General features: G+C 38.0%; 1 protein-coding gene across 3 annotated transcripts in view; it reads right to left on the reverse strand.

Annotated features, from left to right (window-relative positions):
- Positions 1-890: 890 nt before the first annotated feature.
- The window catches only part of mtrr (5-methyltetrahydrofolate-homocysteine methyltransferase reductase), a 100,906-nt gene continuing 80,844 nt past the window's right edge, over positions 891-20,952 (reverse strand). For 2 of the 3 annotated variants that reach the window (XM_059972533.1, XM_059972532.1), the window contains 2 exons: positions 20,509-20,679; positions 891-4,374 (listed from right to left, as the gene is read on the reverse strand). In XM_059972533.1, coding sequence (XP_059828516.1) covers positions 4,230-4,374; positions 20,509-20,679 — 316 coding nt within the window. In that variant the 3' untranslated portion in view covers positions 891-4,229. The remainder of the gene's footprint in view (positions 4,375-20,508; positions 20,680-20,952) is intronic. The other variant, XR_009512701.1, reaches the window with a different exon arrangement.

A 20,952-nucleotide genomic window follows, 5' to 3' on the forward strand; every position in this document is an offset into this window, starting at 1 on the left:
TTGAACATCCATCCTCTGGAAAGATGGAAGATTAGGTGGAGATTAAAGTATTATTGGATGGAACTGTCAAGGCAGAGTCCTCCGACTCCTTACTTCACAACAGTCACTGAGGCAATGGACTTGCCTCTGAGCCCACTCCTACTACTCCGAGTCATGCTGAAAGACCTGAAAAAGCAGAGCCAACCAGATAGAAGCCTCACCTCACCTCTACTCTCTATACAAACGTGAGCAATACTTCCAGATCAAATTTTAATTTTCAGTGAGTGCAACAGATTCCCATCAAACTTTGTCAGTGGGTTATCCCTGTTGTTTCCTGTGGGCTGAGTGAATTGTAAATGCCCACCTCAAATCTGGAGGACCATCATCTGAGTCTAGACTGCAGCCTTCTCTACATACTACTCGTGTGCAGAATTATAATGCAGCTATTGGAAATCACAGCTGAGATTCCTACCTACAGCCCTGAAAAAGATGACAGCATCAGGTTTCTCAGTGAAGACTGGCTGAACAGCCACTTAATGTCTTCACTTGCTTGTGTGCATCACATCTCTTCCAAAGGCAGAAAAAATGACACTGCCGCTTATAAGCCAGTTTACATTATGTTAGTAGCTGTTCTTTAACTAATGGCTGGAAATTCCAGGCTGTGATAACAGTTTGAATTCTGAATTGCTTCCATAATCTATGTGCTGCTATTTACTTTCTAATCATTAGAGGTTTCCTCATTCCTGTATATTTCTCTTGAGCTCATCACGCTGGTTACACATATTCATTGATGACTCCAAAATAACTAGAAAGTATTCATCAATCACATGCTAAGCATTCATGTGCAAAACTTAACATATGGGTGATCACATGAATCTTAAAATATTTAAATACACATTCACACAAAAAAACCAAATACACATCCTTTAATAAAAACGCCAACTCTACCCAAGAGGAATACAAAGGAATGTAAACCTAAAATTGAAGCCATTCACAAAACCTGCAGAATGAGGAGACAAAGGTTAGAGAATTTCATAATCTGATTTTAAACCATTAGACCTTTATGATCTCTATGTTTTAAACTTCAAATTTGATAATAATGCATTATCTCACATGTCTAGTTGCTTTAAAATTTATGAAATAAGTTCATTTCCTTTAAGGACCACAACACACACAAAATACAGGAGGAACTCAGCAGGCCAGGCAGCATCTGTGGAGAAAAGTACAGTCGACATTTCAGGCTGAGACCCTCCAGCAGGACTGGAGAAAAAGCTGAGGAATAGATTTGAAAGGTGGAGGGAGGGGAGAGAGAAACACCAGGCAATAGGTGAAACTTAGAGGGGGAGGGGTGAAGCAAAGAGCTACAAAGTTGATTAGTAAAAGAGACAGAAGGCCATGGAAGAAAGAAAAAAGGGTGTGGGGGGGGGGGGTGGAACACCAGAGGGAGGTGATGGGCAGACAAGGAGATAACGAGAGAGGGAAAAGGGAATGGGAAATGGTAAAGGGGGTGGGGGGAGGCATTACTGGAAGTTTGAGAAATCAATGTTCATGCCATCAGATTTGGAGACTACCCAAATGGAATACAAGGAGCTGTTCCTCCAACCTAAGTGTGGCCTTATCACGACAGTGGAGGAGGCCATGGATGGACATATCAGAATGCGAATGGGAAGTGGAACTAAAATGGATCCCGCTTCCTCAGGTGTGTTACAAACTGTGTAGCATAGTGATGCTTCACTGCTCCAGTGTCCTTGGGTTTAATCCTGATGCTTGGTGCAGTCTATGCAGGGTTTGCATGTTCTCCTTGTAACTCGTGGATTTCCACAAGTGCCCTGGTATCAGCCAGTATCAGCTCTTGTCCAGCTGCCCAGCAGGACAATCAGAGGAGAGCTGATTCAAGGTAAACGGAGGAACACTGATGTGAGTATTGGGGGATAGCATTGATTCAATTGGTCAAATAGCCTCCGAGCAAAGAGAAGTACAAGATAATATGATAAATTTCACAGATCAGAGAAGCTAGATACCCAATATTGTTTCCTTATTCAAGAAGGGCAGTAGAGATAAGCCCTTCTAAAATATAGACCTGTGAGCCTTGCATAAATGGCAGGGAAGTTTGTTAGAGAAGTATAGCTTTGTTCCGTGCACAGAAGAGATTAGGTCCCACAAATCTGAAAAGGTTTTTTTGAAGAAGTGGCTAAGAAAATTGGTAAAGGCAGAACAGTAGAAATAGTTTGCATGGCACTTGACACGATCCCACATGGCAGGCTGGTCCAAAAGGTTTAAGGTACAATGAATCCAAGGTGTTAGCAAACTGAGTCCAAACTTGACACGCAGACGGCAGTGAATGATGTTTATGTTCCCTTAATAGAAATCTGTAACCAGATGGACCACAGTGATCAGTGCTGGGACCTGTGCTGTCTCTAACATATATAAATGACATGGATGAAAATTTAGATGGACTGATAACACTAAAATTAATGGTGTTATTGACAGCGAAGGCCATCTCAGGATACAGTGGGACTTTGGGCGAAATGACCAGGTGGAATTTCATCGTGCAATCTGATGGGCACAAGAGTAAACGGAGTATTGATGCAGAGAATTCTTGGGGTGCAAGTCTACGGTGTGCTGAAGGTAACAACATTGGTGGATAGGAATGTAAAGGTGGCATATGGCGTGCTTGCCTTCATAGGCAAGACATTGAACTTACAATTGGTATGTCTTACAGTACAAAATATTGGAGCACTGTACAGTTAAGATTGCCACACTGCAGCAAGGATGTGGTAGCAAAAGAGAGAAATCAGAAGATTCAACAAGACATTGCCTGAAATTGGGGGCTGTAGTTATGAGGAGAGATGGGATAGGCTGAGTTTATCTTCACTGGGAGAAAGAAGGCCGAGGGCCGACCTTATAGAGGTTTATAAAATTATGAGGGTGGAGACACATCTCTATCAAAGGAGATGCTAGATGCTCTTTTCCTCCATTAGCCTGCAGGTCACCCTTGGGTAAAGTTTAGCACCTGCTTAGCCACTCCCCCCTCCCAACCTGATCAGGGTCACATGAAGCCATGGGAGCTGGTGGTTGATGACCATATGAGTCCTGGTTATGTGACCACTGATGCCAGGCAGGCAATCTCTGAAGAGTATTGATAATGGCTGGGCTCACCCAACACACTGCCCAGAGGGTAGCAATGGCCAACCACCTCTGTAGAAAAATTTCCCAAGAAAGACCATGATCACCTATACCATGTGACACGGCACATAACGAAGAAATGAAAATGTCGAGGGGCATAGAAAGGATATATAATCAGAATCTTTCTCTCGGCAGGTGAATCTAGAACTAGAGAGCACAGTAAGAAAGGAGAGAAATTGAAAAAATGATTGATAGCAAAAGGGTTTTCCCATACAGAGATGGACTGAGATGCTAGAAAAAGTAGTAGGTGCAGATACCAATATAACTTTCAAAAGGCAGGACAGGCATAGAGAAGTACAGGCAAATGGAATTAATGTTGGTAGGCAACACAGCTTACATGGGAAACATGAGCATTTTCTATGCTGCATGATCCTATGGTAATATTGAGCCAAGTGGTGAAAGTATAATGTCCTTGATGATTAAAAAAAAATTAGTATCTAACATAAAGACAGAGAAAAATGAGAACATGATAAATAAAATGATGAAATGTGGGAAAACAATGGTCCATGACTATTCCTGAGAATTTCTTAAGATTAAATTTGTATGTCATGATATAAATGTACTGAAAGTGCTGGAGTCTTTAAGTTATAGCTGTGTTGCCTAAAACTATAACTTACTAATTAAATGGTTTCAAATGACACATCTTAAAATTTGAATAAATAAATGTTACACTTACATTGATGTTTGTCAAATGTACCATTCAGTTACACATGGGAAGGGAAACTGCTGTTTATGGGGTAGTCCATCAAAAAGCAGAAAAATAATCACCAACAACTCTTTCAAGAAGTGCCTACATCTGGTAGAGCATCTCACAGAAAGATGTTTGACAAGCTATCATCACTTCTTCTGTCAACATAGTGTTCGTCAACAAGGGGGACATCACCATTATGTTTAATGTTTTTAACATGGTCTGTGATGAAAAAAAATCCGAACATCTTGCCTAAAAGAATAGACTTTCCAATTTGTTCCCCTAAACTTATCACTGGTTAAAAATGTCTCATGTCTTTGCAAACATCTTAAGGAAAAACATGCAACTGGTTTTGAATCCTTTTCTCTAGGCTCATTCAACTCCAGACATCCTGCAGGTAGCGCTTCTCTTCACGCAGATTGGCTACAACTCTCATGGCTTCCAGAGTATTCACTCCCAGCTCTTTGGATATAATTTCAGTCAGAGTGGTAGTCACATCTTTAGCCATATTCTTGCCATCTCTGTTGAAAGAATAAAATGTGAGATATGTTAGTTTCACGAGAAAGCCCAAGACTTCTGAGAGTAATCCTGTTTGGATGATGATTTAAGCTGTGCCAAATCAGAAAAGTTGGGTACAGGCTGAATCGAGACAGTGGGATCCAGATCCCAGAGTGCATCAAGCCAACTGAACCTGACATTTGGACAACAACTTGGGCACTGGGCCAGATTAAAAAGTTCATGGTGTCAGGGCCTGAGGTGAGGCTAGGGCCGGTTCAGCTCACCACCGTTCTGCGTTGAATTAAGGGTCTGTGGACTTCTTGTGGACTTCAGTTCAGAACTCTACTTGCTTGCATTTATTGTTTGTATGATTTCCTTCTCCCTCTCCCTCCCTCTCTCCACATTGGGTTTTTGTCAGTCCTTTTTTAATGGGTTCTTTTAGGTTTCTTTGTTTCGTGGCTGCTTGTTAGGAAGTGAACTTCAAAGCTGTATGATGTACACGTACTTTGATAATAAATGTACTTAGAACTTTGATTTTTAACCCCACAAGCCTGTCTTCTCTCTGCAGTACTTCAAGTTCCTCATCTTGAAGATCTGCCCAGCTTCTATCTGCTTGGCATCTTTTGGTGAAAGTATTTTGTCCTCATCTTTCCTTGTTAACTTGAGCCAATAACTTTGAAGTCTTCTTGTCTGGTTATTGACGAATAACTATTCTCTATCGACTCCATCAAAACTTGTTTGGTCATCACCTAGTAAAGTCACACCAAATTTTTTAAACTTCTACTCTGAACTGAAATCCTTCATTCTTGAAAGGACCACCGAGGTCACAGTAATATCCACTCTGCCCAAGATCTTTTACCCCCCACCCCCAGCCCCAGTGCCCAATTTTAATATATCTGAGCATCAAAACTCTTCTTTTATTATCAGGTGCTGTATTATTTTTATCTTGCATTCTATAAATCCAGTTCCATTTGCACTTTAGCACTCTTATTCTCGCACCTTTCAGGATTTATGAATATATGACCTTCAAAATAATGCCATTTATACCAACTGTATTTCGATGTTAGTCTTCCCAAAGAGCATCATCTCATACCCCTGTCTGAACTCTTTTTGCCAAGTTCACAGCATTCAGGAACCTACAGCCATTCTCATGAGTAACTGCTGGTTTGTATCATCTGCTCCCTATGTCCATAAACACGGAGTAGACCCTTCTGGCCCTTCGAACCTCACAGCACAAGCAGCCTCCAAAATACCCCATTAACCCTAATCTAATCATGGGACAATTTACAGTAACCTGCATCTTTGAACTGGGGGAGGAAACCTCAGCACCCGGAGAAAACCCATGCATTCCTCGGTGAGTATGTACAGACTGCTTACAGAATGGCGCTGGAAGTGAACTTCGAACTCTAGAGCACCCGGAGGTGTAATAGCTTCACCTTAATCACTACCGTGGCACCTAATAAACTGCCCCTTGGGGAACAGCACGTCTGGAACTTAACTATTTTTGTGTCTAAAATGCCACTTCCATCTTAAGTCTATTTTCATCAGCTTTCAGTGTGGCATTTTGTTAAATACCTTCCAGAAGTCTACAGGAACATACATCTACAGTTGAAGTCAGAAGTTTACATACACCTTAGCCAAATACATTTAAACTTAGTTTTTCACAATTCCTGACATTTAATCCTAGAAAACATTCCCTGTCTTAGGTCAGTTAGGATCACTACTTTATTTTAAGAATGTGAAATGTCGAAGAGAAAATGATTTATTTCAGCTTTTATTTCTTTCATCACATTCCCAGAAGTTTACATACACTTTGTTAGTATTTGGTAGCATTGTCTTTAAATTGTTTAACTTGGGTCAAATGTTTTGGGTAACCTTCCACAAGCTTCTCACAATAAGTTGCTGGAATTTTGTTCTATTCCTCCAGACAGAACTGGTGTAACTGAGTCAGGTTTGTAGGCCTCCTTGCTCGCACACGCTTTTTCAGTTCTGTCCACAAATTTTCTATCGGATTGGGGTCAGGGCTTTGTGATGTCCACTCCATTACCTTGACTTTGCTGTCCTTAAGCAATTTTGCCACAACTTTGGAGGTATGCTTGGGGTCATTGTTCATTTGGAAGACCCATTTGCGACCGAGCTTTAACTTCCTGGCTTATATCTTGAGATGTTGCTTCAATATATGCACTTAATTTTCCTTCCTCATGACGCCATCTATTTTGTGAAGTGCACCAGTCCCTCCTGCAGCAAAGCACCCCCTCAACATGATGCTGCCACCCCCATGCTTCATGGTTGGGATGGTGTTCTTTGGCTTGCAAGCATCACCTTTTTTCCTACAAACGTAACAACGGTCATTATGGCCAAACAGTTCAATTTTTGTTTCATCAGACCATGTGTACTTGCAGACTGCAGTCTGGCGTTTTTATAGCGGTTTTGGAGCAGCGGCTTCTTCCTTGCTGAGCAGCCTTTCAGGTTATGTCGATATAGGACTCGTTTTACTGTGAATATAGATACTTGTCTACCTGTTTCCTCCGGCATCTTCACAAGATCCTTTGCTGTTGTTCTGGAATCGATTTGCACTTTTTGCACCGAAATACGTTAATCTCTAGGAGACAGAATGTGTCTCCTTCCTGAGCGGTGTGACAGCTGCGTGGTTCCATGGTGTTTATACTTGCGTATTATTGTTTGTACAGATGAATATGGTATCTTCAGGCATTTGGAAATTGCTCCCAAGGATGAACCAGACTTGTGGAGGTCCACAATTTCTTTTCCCTGAGGTCTTGGCTGATTTCTTTTGATTTTGTTTGTAAACTTCTGACCCACTGGAATTGTGATATAGTCAGTTAAAAGTGAAATAATCTGTCTGTAAACAATTGTTGGAAAAATTACTCATGTCATGCACAAAGCAGATGTCCTTAATGTCTTGCCAAAACTATAGTTTGCTAATATGAAATCTGTGGAGTGGTTAATCACTGAGTTTTAATGACTTCAACCTAAGTTTATGTAAACTTCTGACTTAAACTATACAATTTAATAATGGTAGACAGACTTAGTTTGCTGCTATCCATGTTAATGCTCCATGATTAAGCTACACTATTCTTAATAATAGTTTTCAATAACTTTACAATCCTGACTTTAAATTGACTGCTTTGTTTTCCATTAACCACAGAAACCATCTTACTACTTCATTGTGAACTTGAGATAACTTTGCGGAGTCAGCTGGAGACGCTCATGGAGTGAGTACCGTTTTGGATTCGCTCCATAACTTTTACTTTTTTTAACCTTTGATCACCCTTATTCAGCGTATTTTTACCTATACCGAAAGTTTCTTTATTCTTTTTTTTTGGATTTACTGCTAAGCGTTTGTTGTGAACTTTTGATGATATGCAAACAGAAATGTCTCTCAGGTCTAAGGGACGGGATCCCGGACGTAATCCGAACGGTAACGGAAAAAAGCAGGCTCCGACTCAACAAACACCATTAACTTTTGAATTGTTTATGGAGGTTTTGAATCAAAAATTTGCTGAACTACAACAATTTTTTAAAGAAGATATAAAGGCTTTTCAGGAGTACATGGTTAAGACGGATTTAGTAATTAAACAGCAACAAACTCTTATTGCGTCTCTGCAAGAAGAAGCTCGGAAGCGAGATTTGACTATTGGAAAACTGCAACAGGATTTAATTTCGACCATTAAACTGATGGAAGCCCTTAAAGCCAAGAGTGACGATTTTGAGAATCGCTCCAGAAGACAGAACGTACGTATACTTGGTCTTCCAGACGGCATAGAAAAAGATGACCCTTCGAAATATTTTGCTCAACTTTTAAAAGAAGCGTTTCCGACAATTTTCCCGAATAACCCTCCTTTATTGGATCGGGCACATAGAATTCGGCGTCGATCACCGAGTGTTATAGACAAACCTTCGGTGGTAATTGTCCGGTTCCATTATGTACATGACAAAGAACTAGTTATAAGAGCAGCTCGTCGACTAGGAATGATTAAAATCAAAGATTTTTCCTTCCGTCTGATCGAAGATTTTAGTTCAGATCTTTTAAAAAGAAGGCTTCTTTTTAAACCGTTGATGGCTGAATGTTATGAGAAAAATCTGAAACCTGCGCTTCTATACCCTGCGAAGCTTCGAATTTCTCCGTCGAATGCTCCACGACAAATTTTCCTTTCAACTTCAGAAGTGAGAAAATATCTGGAGGAGAACTTCCCTACTACTACAGACACCAGTCTTTAATAAATGAATGATTCTGATCGTATAAGATGGTTCTCGATCTCTTAAACCAGAATTATAATCTGGTTATTGGTGTAGGTTCATCCTACACTTTATACTCAAGTTAAAGTGTGTTTGCGTCATGTTAATTGTTTTTGCCTTATACACTTTAATCATTTAACTACATACTTGTCTATTAACTTTGTTCCTTCGAAGGTATATTTTTAATTCTTTGAAGGTAAATTTTTCCTTGATTAAGATGGTGGTTTTTTGGAAAAGATTTTTGGTTTTGCTTAAGATGGCATTATGTTTATATTTTTCGTGTTTCTTCTAGACAAGGCATCGCTTATCTTAGCTTAAATATTTTTTGTTTTGTCTGGGCCAGAGCCCGAGTTATAATTGTTTTTAGTGATTATATTTTTATTCTTTTTACAACTAACTATACTTAGAAATATGGTTTTTATTATAGCGATTTTATTTTTAAAGTCGGGGTGATTCTTTTATATATATCCTTTTTATATGGAGTGTTCTTCAGCTGACATGGGGGTAGGATTAGTCTTACTTTTTCTCTTTTTAAGTCATATTTTGGCTTTTTCTCTTTCTCTTGGGGGGTGGGGGGATGGTCTGTTTTCTAATTCTATTTTTTTTGTACCAGTTTGTGTTAGTTTTTTTATTCGGGCTGTTTTTGAACTTCAAATATGTCTGTGTTGTCGTCACTTCCGGGTCTTCTCACTACTTTTGTTCCTCTTCCGGATGCATGAGTTTATAAGTTGGTTAACCCTTTCTATACCAAAGGGTTGATTATAGAATTATGGCTCAGACCATTAATTTTGTGTCTTGGAATACTAATGGTTTAAATCATCCAATTAAACGAAAGAAGATTTTCAAAGTATTCCAAAGACTTAATGCTCATATCATTTTTGTACAAGAAACTCATGTGAGGAGGGAGGACAAATTTCGTTTTTTTAGATTTTGGCGGGGTCAACAGTATCATGCAAATTCGAATGCTAAAGTAAAAGGAGTTTCAATTTTTATTGACTCCTCTATTTCATTTGTTCAACATGATATTTTTTCGGATCTGAATGGCAGATTTTTGTTAATTACGGGTTTACTTTGTAATAAAAAGGTTGCTTTGGTTAATGTTTATGCTCCAAATGTGGATTGTCCTGACTTTAAGTCTTTATTTACTTCTTTACCCAATCTAAATGAATATAAGTTAATAATGGGTGGTGACTTTAATTGTTGTTTAAATCCTCTGATGGATAAATCTTTATCTATTCAGACTTTACCTAATAAGTCGGCCACTTATATTAATTCCTTTTTGACTGACAATGGAGTTTTTGATGTTTGGAGATTTCGGCATCCTAATGACAAAGAGTTTTCTTTTTTCTCACATGTTTATCACTCTTATTCGAGAATTGATTATTTTTTTGTAGACTCTTGTTTTATTCCATTGGTAATTGGTTGTAACTATGATATTATAGCTATCTCTGATCATGCTCCATTATTACTTTCTATGAAATTTACGGATACAGCTTCTAATGCCAGACAATGGCGATTTGTCTCTACCTTATTGCAAGACTCAGACTTTATAAAATTTATGAAGGAGCAGATTGACTTCTTCTTCTCAACTAATTCTACGGATGATATTTCCTATGGAACACTTTGGGACACTTTTAAAGCTTATATACGTGGACAGATTATTTCTTATTCTGTTGGTTTGAGGAAACGTATCAAGATGGAAACTCTTTTATTGGTTGATAAAATTAAAGAGATTGATAAGAAATATTCGATTGCTCCTAGTAAGGAGCTTTACAAACAAAGGGTTGAACTTCAAATGGAACATAGTTTATTACTTACATCCTCGATTGAAAATCAATTAATGAAAACTAAATCTGATTTTTATATACATAGTGATAAATCTGGTAAACTGTTAGTCAATTGAAGAATGCTCTGGTTAAACGTCAAATCACTAAGATTGGTCAGCAGAATGGGAATCTGACAGTTAATCATGATGAGATAAATAAGGCATTTCAAGATTTCTATACCTCCCTGTATCAATCTGAATTTCCTCAAGATTATAATACCATGTCTGATTTTCTGGGGAAATTAAATTTTCCAAGGTTATCATCTGATGATCTTTTGATATTGGATACTCCTATTACGGATGTAGAAATTAAAGGGGCTATTTCCTCAATGAATTCTGGGAAAGCACCGGGTCCAGATGGTTATACAGTTGAATTTTTTAAATTTTTTTCCGCTACTCTTTCCCCTTGGTTAGGTAAGGTTTTTGAGGAGGCCATTAGATTAGGGAATTTGCCACAATCTTTTTATAGAGCTTCCATTTCTCTAATATTGAAGAAAGATAGAGACCCTACTAATTGTGCTTCTTATAGACCTATATCTTTATTGAATGTAGACTCCAAGATTTTTTCTAAGTTACTGGCATCTAGATTGGAGAAGGTATTACCCAAAATTATTTCAGATGATCAAACTGGCTTTATTAAAAATCGTTATTCTTTTTTTAACATTAGGAGATTGTTGAATATTGTTTATACTCCCTCACATGATACTTCAGAATGCGTGATTTCATTAGATGCGGAGAAAGCATTTGACAGAGTTGAATGGCCTTACTTATTTAATGTGTTGGAGAAGTTTAATTTTAGTCCGATATTTATATCATGGATTAAATTGATTTATCATACTCCAGTAGCCTCAGTGGTTACCAATAATCAAAGATCTCCCTTTTTTCGCCTATTTCGGGGCACTAGACAGGGATGTCCTCTTAGTCCATTACTATTTAACATTGCCTTAGAACCTTTGGCAATTGCCATCAGACAATCACAGGATATTTTGGGTATTAATCGTGGGACAGATATTCATAAGTTATCTTTGTATGCAGATGATTTATTACTATTCATTTCTAACCCGGAGAAATCCATTCCAGCAGTTTTATCATTATTGGCTCAATTTAGTGAGTTTTCTGGGTATAAGTTAAATCTTAATAAAAGTGAATTGTTTCCATTAAATAAACGGGTCCCAATTTATGGAAATTTACCCTTTAAATTAGTTAATGACTCTTTTACTTATTTAGGGATCAAAATCACAAAGAACCATAAAGATTTGTTTGGTTTTAATTTTTTACCCTTAATTGATCAGATTAAAGGTTTGTTTACTAGGTGGTCACCTTTGTCTCTATCTCTAATAGGCAGGATTAATGCTATTAAGATGGTTATTTTACCTGTTTTTATATATTTTTCAAGCGATACCAATTTTTATCCCGAAATCTTTTTTTACTAATGTTGACTCTAAAATTTCTTCATATATATGGCAGTATAAAAATCCCAGGTTAGGTAAAACATATTTACAGAAGACTAAAAAGGAAGGCGGGTTAGCATTACCTAATTTCAGATTTTACTATTGGGCAGCTAATATTAGATATTTGTTATGCTGGTTGAAAGATGGGGGTGGATCTTTTGGCCCTTGTTGGGTGAGTTTAGAAACTAAATCGGTATCAGCTTAAGCTTTGGGTTCTATTTTAGGGACTTCTCTCCCTTTTGCTCTTTCTAAATTGCCGAAACGAATTGACAACCCGATAGTTAAACATACATTGCGTATATGGTTTCAATTTCGGAGATTTTTTGGGTTGACTCAATTCGTTTTAAATAGTCCTATTGTATCTAATTGTTTTTTTCACCCTTCCATTATAGATCAAGCTTATTCAGCTTGGAAAACTAAGGGGTTACTAAGATTTTCTGATTTATTTTTAGATAATTGTTTCATGTCTTTTGAACAATTATCCAACAGATATAACTTGCCAAGATTTCATTTTTTTAGATATTTACAGATTAGACATTTTTTAAGTTCTGTACTCTCTACGTTTCCAAATTTTGTGCCTTCAGATACTTTGGAGAGTTTATTTGAATTAGACCCTTTTCAAAAAGGGCTTATTTCAAAACTTTATAATATAATTATGAAGATACGTTCAGAGCCCCTTTATAAGACTAAACAGGATTGGGAAAGAGAGCTTAGTTTTAGTATTTCTAGTGAGAATTGGGATAGAATTCTTCAATTAGTTAATACATCATCGTTATGTGCCAAACATTCACTAATACAATTTAAGGTTGTACATAGGGCCCATATGTCCAAGGATAAATTAGCTCATTTTTACTCTCATATAAGTCCTATTTGTGATAGATGTCATTCTGAAATTGCGTCTTTAATTCACATGTTTTGGTCGTGTTCATTTTTGGAGAAATATTGGAAAGATATTTTTGATATTATATCTGCGGTTTTGAATATTGATTTACAACCTCATCCTATTACCGCAATTTTTGGTTTACCAATGTTAGATTCACAGCATTTATCTTCTTCAGCCCGTCGAATGATTGCATTTCTAACTTTGATGGCTAGAAGATCTATATTGTTGAATTGGAAAGAAATTGATCCTCCCACTGTATTTAATTGGTTCTCTCAAACTATGTTATGTTTAAATTTAGAAAAAATTAGAAGTGGTACTTTTGAGACTTCTATTAAATTTGAAAAGTTATGGAGACCATTTATTCAACATTTTCATATGATGTAATATGACCCTTTGCCAAGTACATTTGATTTCCCAGCTTTTAGCTTATGTATTTTGAGAGGACCGGAAGTGACGGCATTGATGAATACTTATTTTTGTGAGATATTATAAACAGCCCACTTTTTTTTTCCCTTCTCTTTTGTTTGTTTTTTTTTCTTTTATATTACTTATTAGCTATAGTTATTAGATTAGATTAGTTAGTTCTGCATTATATAAATTTTTTTTTGTTTTTTTTTCTTTCTTTTTTCTGTTTTTTTTATATTATACATTATGAAATATTTAGATTTACTATGTCCATACATATATCTTATGGCTTATGTCTTGGTAAACTCATTTATATTGTAACTATTATGTATGTTTTTTTTTCATATGTAATGGAATGTGTATGTTGGTAATTTCTTTATCAATATATCATCTGTATTCTGTCCATATTATTAATATTAATAAAAAGATTTAGAAGGAGATAACTTTGCAATCAGACTTTTCATCTACATTTTTACATACATAGGTAAATTTTTTTTGAACTGTTTTGTATTTATCCAGCATATTAAGTCAGAAGAAACTAGCCCTTTGTGTTCCCTTCTCTTTGTCTAAATTTTTTCTGATAATGTTCTTCATTATTTCTTTATTTCTGCATTCTGTGAGAGAAATTTTAAAATGTTCAGTCTGCCATTTAAAATAGCAGTCTCTCTGTGTCTGAGCAGAATCTAATCACAAAAATAATTCTTTTAAAATTGGCAAAAAGCACTTTGTTAATATTTCTATTAACAAAATAAACATTAATCTACAAAGAGAGCATTTTAAAATCTGAAGACATGTCTTTTTTTTAGTTTATACCGAACTGTGATTTTAATAAAAGACACTCTTCTAATGCAGCTTCGAATACAGTTTGATCGAAGACATCACTAACTCCAGCTACCAACTAGAATTTCTGCACTGCTTTCTGTGAGGACATGTTTTGCCTCCACAGAGCAGCAACTAATCAAATTCTACAAAGCATGTCTATAAAATATGAGAAAATGATTCACTCATCAGTTCAGGCACCAGTCACTGGGAAAAAAAAGTGCATGGTGTATGTTTAAAGAAAAATTTTAAAAATACACAGAAATGCTGGCATGGCTTTATTGAAAATTTTAAGCAAGTCTGGTATAAACTTATTTTCCACTACACTGATCTTGGTGTAAATTTATGCAAGATAAATACTAGAAGGCAAGGGCAAAACAAATCTCCAGATATCCACTCTTAACAATTGGCTACACAGCTAAAGTTCAGTAAACTGTTTCTGTATCTCTGCAGATTTTATATTTTGGAATGACAACTTTGCTGCCTTCATGCCATTACTTATTGTCACATGCTATTGTTACAAGAGTTGCTTCAACAAGTCAAGTGGGAATCTCACAATATTCTCTTCCCTGAAATAGATCTACTTCACTCCTCCACACCAGCTAGTCAATTACCATGCAAACGTTAATGTTAATTGCGATTGTCATTCAAACGCCCTCTTTTTATTATCAAATGCAACCTCCTAGCATTGTGGTTTATCTAATGGAAGATAGTACTGTTTCCTATTTGGTAGTGCCACCTTTTGATCGATCACAGTGCATTGTAGGAGACTGCTTCATCCCAAACTATGTTGTAAATCCAGGTTCTGCAAAATGCATTCGAGATTAGACAAATCATTACTACTACAGATAAGATCTACAGCAAATTTCATGACCTATTCCAGTGATATCAAACCTGGTTATGATTCTGAAGCTTTTCAAAGTTTGGTTCTTAAGTCGTCAACTGCTTGAATTTAGTAATTTGGCTACAATTTCTCAAACTAAAGAATTTCCAAACAGCATCATAGAAAACAGGCTGATGTTCACCAGAACTTGGCTCAATTCTTAGAAAATATTCATTTTATATTAAAAAAATCTTTTAGTCCCAAATTCCAGAAATGAGGAGGTTAGACTGAGGAGAGATTGAGTCGCCTGGGACTGTACTCACTGGAATTCAGAAGAATGAAAGGAGATCTTATAGAAACATATAAAATTATGAAAGGGATAGATAAGGTAGAGGCAGGAAAGTTGTTTCCACTGGTAGGTGAGACTAGGACTAGGGGACATAGTCTCAAGATTCAGGGGAGTAGACTTAGGATGGAGATGAGGAGGAACTGCTTTTCCCAGAGAGTGGTGAACCTGTGGAATTCTCTGCCCAATGAAGCAGTGGAGGCTACCTCAGTAAATATAATTAAGACAAGGCTGGATAGAATTTTTGCATAGTAGGAGATTTAAAGGTTATGGGGAAAAGGCAGATATATGGAGATGAGTCCATGGCCAGATCAACTATGATCTTATTGAATGGCAGATCAGGCTCAACAGGCCAGATGGCCTACTCCTGCTCCTATTCTTTATGTTCCCTTTAACCCACAATCTAACTCTCATATTCCCAAAATAAGAAATTTCCTACGATTACCTTCTCAAAGTTTTCCAAAAAGAATTTCAGTCACAATTTTTCCTGCAGTAACAGTTCTGCATAGAATCAGTCTTGTTTATAGAATCCCACATGGTCTATGTAGTATATTGTAAATTGTCCGACGATTAGGCTGGGGTTAAATCAGGGGTTGTTGGGTGGCAAGGCTCCAAGGGTCTGACATTTTGCGCTGTACCTCTAAGTAAAAAATATTTATGCAAAATAAACTTTAGTAATGTATTGGACTTTATTGCATCATAGTTGATAAATTGGATACAAAATTAACTTGGCCATAGATGACGGAGGGTAGTGAAAGAGACATTTCGCTCACTGAAATCCATAATTAGTAATCGGTGTTAGGACCTGCGTATATGACTTGGATGAGAATATAGGAGGTCTGATTAGTAAGCCTGCAGGGAGTACCAAGACTCAGAGTTATGGATAGTGAGGAACGTTGTCAAAGGATGCAGCAAGACAGATCAACTGGAAACTTCAAGGGAGAAGCAGCAAACAGTGATGAATCTGAACAAGTGCATTTTGTGAGCTCAAACGTGAGAGAAAACATTAGTAAATGGCAGGATCCGGAAAAGCACTGATATACAGAGGGATCTTGGGATGCAAGTCCCAAGTTCCCTGAAAGTGACAACACAAGTGAATAGTGTGGCAAAGAAAGCTTACAGCATCTGACCTTCATCGGTCAGGAAGTCATGCTGCAGCCATACAAAATTTCAGTTACGCCACATTTGCAGAACTGTGTGCAGTTCTGGTCATCACATTACAAGTAGGATGTGGAGGTATTGCAGAGGGTACAGAAGACATTCGTCACGATCTTCTCTGGATTGGAGCATATTAGCCGTAAGAAGAGGTTGGACAACTTTGGTGAAATCTGGAGCAACAGAGGCTGAGGAGTGACCTGATACAAGTATACAGTGCAAAGTTGTGAGAGGCATAGATAGGATGAATAGTTCAGCCATTTTCCCCTCCCAGGCTGAAAATGTCAAATACTAGTGGGGAATGGTTTTAGAGTGAGAGGGAGAACATTTAAACTTAATTTGTGAGGAAAGTTTGTTTATTTTTACACAATGGTTAGGCGCCTGGAACACATTGCTAGGAAAGGTGGTGGAAGCAGATATCATAGCAATGTTTAAAAGTCATTTATGCAGACACAGAAACAGGCAAGAAAGAGATAATGAGGGAGGGCAACAGCCAGAAGTCATGGTCCATGTAGGCATCAATGATATGGGTAGGATGTGACAAGGTTTTGCACAGAGAGTTCAAGGAGGTAGTGCAGGATCTCCAGGGCTGTGATCTCAGGATTGCTACCTGTGCCATGTGCTACTGAGGCCAGAACTAGGGAGATTATACAGTTTAATACGTGGCCAAGGATTTGGTGTAGGACGGAGGGCATAAGATTTTAGGATCATTAGGCTCTCAACCAGGGAAGCTGGGAAATGGACAGAAGGGGTGGTTTTCACCCGAACTGGAGGGGGACTAATATCCCAGCGGGAAGGTTTCTTAATGCTGCATGGTGGGGCTTAAACTAGAGTTGCAGTGGGGTGGGAACCAGAGTGCCAGAATAGATGGTGGAGAGGTTGTCGAGCAGATGCTGGTAAGACCTCAGACAACTTCAGGAAAAGGTTGTGCATTGTACAAGTAATGCCCTGGGCTGTGTACATTTCAAAGCAAGTAGTATCGCAGGAAAGGTGGATAAGCTCAGGGCATGTATTAACACATGGAATTACGACACTGTACTCATTAGTGAGGCTTGGTTGCAGGAGGGGCAGGACTGGCAGCTCAATATTCAGGGGCTCCATTGTTTTAGACATGACAGAGCAGGAGGGATTGAAAGAGGAGGGGTGGCCATACTGGTCAGGGAAAATGACATGACACTGCTCCATCAGGACAGGCTGAAGACTCAACTAGTGAGGCTCTGTGGGTGGAACTGAGAAATAAGAAAGGTATGACCATGTTAGTGGGGCTATATTACAGACCACACATTAGTCCTAGGGACTTGCAGACTGTTGCGAGAAACACAAGGTTGTAGGTGATCTGAACTTCCTACATATTGACTGGGACTCCCGTACTGTAAAAGGGCTAGATGGGATCGAACTATTCAAATGTGTCAGTATGTAGAAGTTCCAATGAGAGAAAGTGCGATACTGGATCTGCTATTAAGCAACGAGCTAGGGCAAGTGACAGAAGTTTGTGCAGGGGAACACTTTGCATCCAGTGACCACAATGCCATTATTTTCAAAGTAAATATGCAAAGAGATAGGTCTGGTCCATGGGTTGAGATTCTAAACTGGAGAAAAGCCAGTTTTGATGGTATCAGAAATGATCTGCAAGCATGATTTGTGCCAGGCTGTTTTTGGGGTAAGGTGTACTTGGAAAGTGGGAGGCCTTCAAAAACAGCTTGGGGAGATCTTAAATGCATTCTTCACAACTCTATTTACTTGGGAGATGGATACAGTGTTCATAAACTCAGGCAAAGCGGCGTCAACTTCATGGACCCTGTACAGATTACAGAGGAGGAGGTGTTTGCTACCCTGAGGCAAATCAGGCTTGATAAATCCCTAGGGCCTGACAAGGTCTTCCCTTGGACCATACAGGAGGCAAGTGCAGAAACTGCCAGGGGCCTAGCAGAGAAATTTTAAACATCCCTAGCAACAGGAAAGGTACCAGAAAATTGGAGGATAGCCAATGTTGTTCCACTGTTTAAGAAAGACTCTAAACAGGAACAGGAAATTATAGGCCGGCGAGTCTGACATCATTTGTGGGACAGTTATTGGAAGGTATTTTAAGGGACCGGATTAATAAGTATTTGAGTGGACATGGACTGATTAAGGATCGTCAGTATGGCTTTGTGTGTGATAGGTCAACCTTAGAGTTTTTCGAGGAAGTTACCAAGAGTGCAGATGAAAGCAAGGCAGTGGATGTTGTGAATGTGGAGAGAATAAAAAAAAGGGATTAACGTTGGATTAGTGTACATGGACTCAGAGGACCTTGTTTCTGTACTGTATGATGCTACAACCTCCATGCAACTCCATCCCACTTGCGCTCCATTTGCATTTTCTCCAGAAATTATTATGAATCAATTAAAACAGAACTTTAATATTACCATTCAAATAAAAAGACAGCCATAACATAGAAATAGGTTTTGTTTTAAATTTCCTTGAGTACTTAAAAAAATTCCTTGAAAAATTTTATTCAGTTAGAAGTTTTCAAATATCAACTATTGTACTACATTTTCTGAATTCATAACTTTCTACATAAAGAGGCTTCACGTTTCCCATGCACAGATCCTCTTCTATATATTATAGTTAGTTCCTTTTGTTCAAAATTAAGTATAGTCTGAGAGTTTAAATACCTATTTCATCCCACCTTCAGAAATTTAACCCATTTGGTTAAATCAGCCAATTATCCTTTGTGGTCTGTTAAAAATCATCCAAAATTTTCACCTTTCTTCTTACCAGGTACACAAATTAGAACCTGCCCTCCCCCGCCCCACCACAGGTACAAAGACTATGTGAAACATTCAGGTTCAGACTGGGTTGGGAGATAACTGGCTCAGTAGTCCTTCCAGATCAATTCGCCTCAGTGTCAGCAGTGGTGGTGTTTGCAAGACAAGGCCATGCTCTCTTATTTGCACAATTTGTTGTCCTTTGCACATTGGTTGTTTGTCTGTCCTGTTGGGTCTTACACTGATTCTGTGTTTCTCGGTTTTACTGAGCATGCCCACGAGAAAATGAATCTTCAGGTTGTATGTGGTGACATACATGCACTTTGATAATAAATTTACTTTGAACTTTGAATTAGCCAGGGACAAGAGGCAGAACTTGATCCAGTAAGGCTTTTTTGGTTGTTGACTTTAAATTTAGTGAATGCCAGCAATTGGATGTGATACATCCAGGGAAGAGAGATGTTCGGAATTTTTCTCACCCTTGTTTTTCCTGATGTTGGTATTGTCCTTCCTTTGGGAAATGGGCAAAGTACTTCACCTGGGCTTAGACTACGGTTTGTTGAGCTTGGTTTGGCCCTGGAGGTTAGATATGAAAGTCAGGAAGGGAATGAAGGTGGTCTCCTGCATGGACTTGTGGTGCGCTTTCTCAGTTGTGTGTTTCCATTTTGCCGTGGTGCCATGTTCTGACAGTGGAGGTTGAGACATTGACAAAGGTATGAGTTCTTAGCTCATGAGTGGAAGTCAAGTGTGGTTCAGCACAAGGACACAATGTTCAGTAAACTGCTCTGAGCTGGAGTGGTTTGTGGAAAAGGTTATATGCACCTGGGCTTCAACTGCTAGGGTCAACTTTGGGCAGAGTTTTAATTTTACACCTGAGCAGACCTCGAAGCTCCACGACTTTTTTTCTCTACCATACTAGCATCTTCTCCAAAGAATCAAAAGATGAAAACTGCAGATAATACATTTACTGTCATCTCACTAATACTTGTCGAAATAAGCTATCACATTTTAATTACTACATTATTGCCCTGCTGCAAAATTACACATTTGATTAATATTTTCAGAGGCTTCCTTTGCTCAAGGTGCTGTTTATATTGTATTATTTTGCTGTTTTTTTATTGTATTACAAACCTGAAAACCCATTTTCCATTCAACTAAATTAGATTTTAGCAATTTAAGCTTTGATTCAGAAAAATCCCCTACCACAAAGCAGAGCACCTAATATTCAATATCAGCATGTTGACAACAGTATCTACCTCAGAAGACTGTATTCAATTAAGTAACTAAATTCCTCTCGTATCTTTTTGGAGTAGAATGCAGCAAAGTTCAGATGATATAACAACATACATTTGTCCTAATACACAATTATGAATGAATTATCTGCTCTATTCTGTACAGTTCAGAAGATACACAATCAGCCACAGATATCATTTCATTTCTACTCACCCACAAACATACATATAGCCACGTTCACTCAGCAAAACTTTTGTGACATCATGGGCCAAATGCTGGAGTAAATGTTGAACATATTTTGGTTTTCCATCTGCCGTCTCTCTTGAGAAACAGACCTTCAGTTGTGTTAAAGTGCCATTACTTAGAAAATCCTGCAATTCTTTTCTGCAGAGACAAAAACAAATACATCTTTGGCCTTTTAAGTACTTCACTTTATTTCTGTTCCTGTGTATTTATGCACTTCCATGTTTTCATTTGGATTTTGCCCTCTTTCAGTTGACTTTCTATTCTATCCATTTGCAGTGTCTGCTAGCTTTGATATAACCCCACACATTAAGCTGGGTACTTTTCCAGCAGAATTTATGAACTGATGTAAAGCACTTCTAGGACTTGGCCTTTTCTCCTTGGAGCAACAGAGGATGAGGGGTGACTAGATAG

The sequence above is a fragment of the Hypanus sabinus genome, chromosome 6 (genome assembly GCF_030144855.1).
Source record: "Hypanus sabinus isolate sHypSab1 chromosome 6, sHypSab1.hap1, whole genome shotgun sequence".
Taxonomy (NCBI): domain Eukaryota; kingdom Metazoa; phylum Chordata; class Chondrichthyes; order Myliobatiformes; family Dasyatidae; genus Hypanus; species Hypanus sabinus.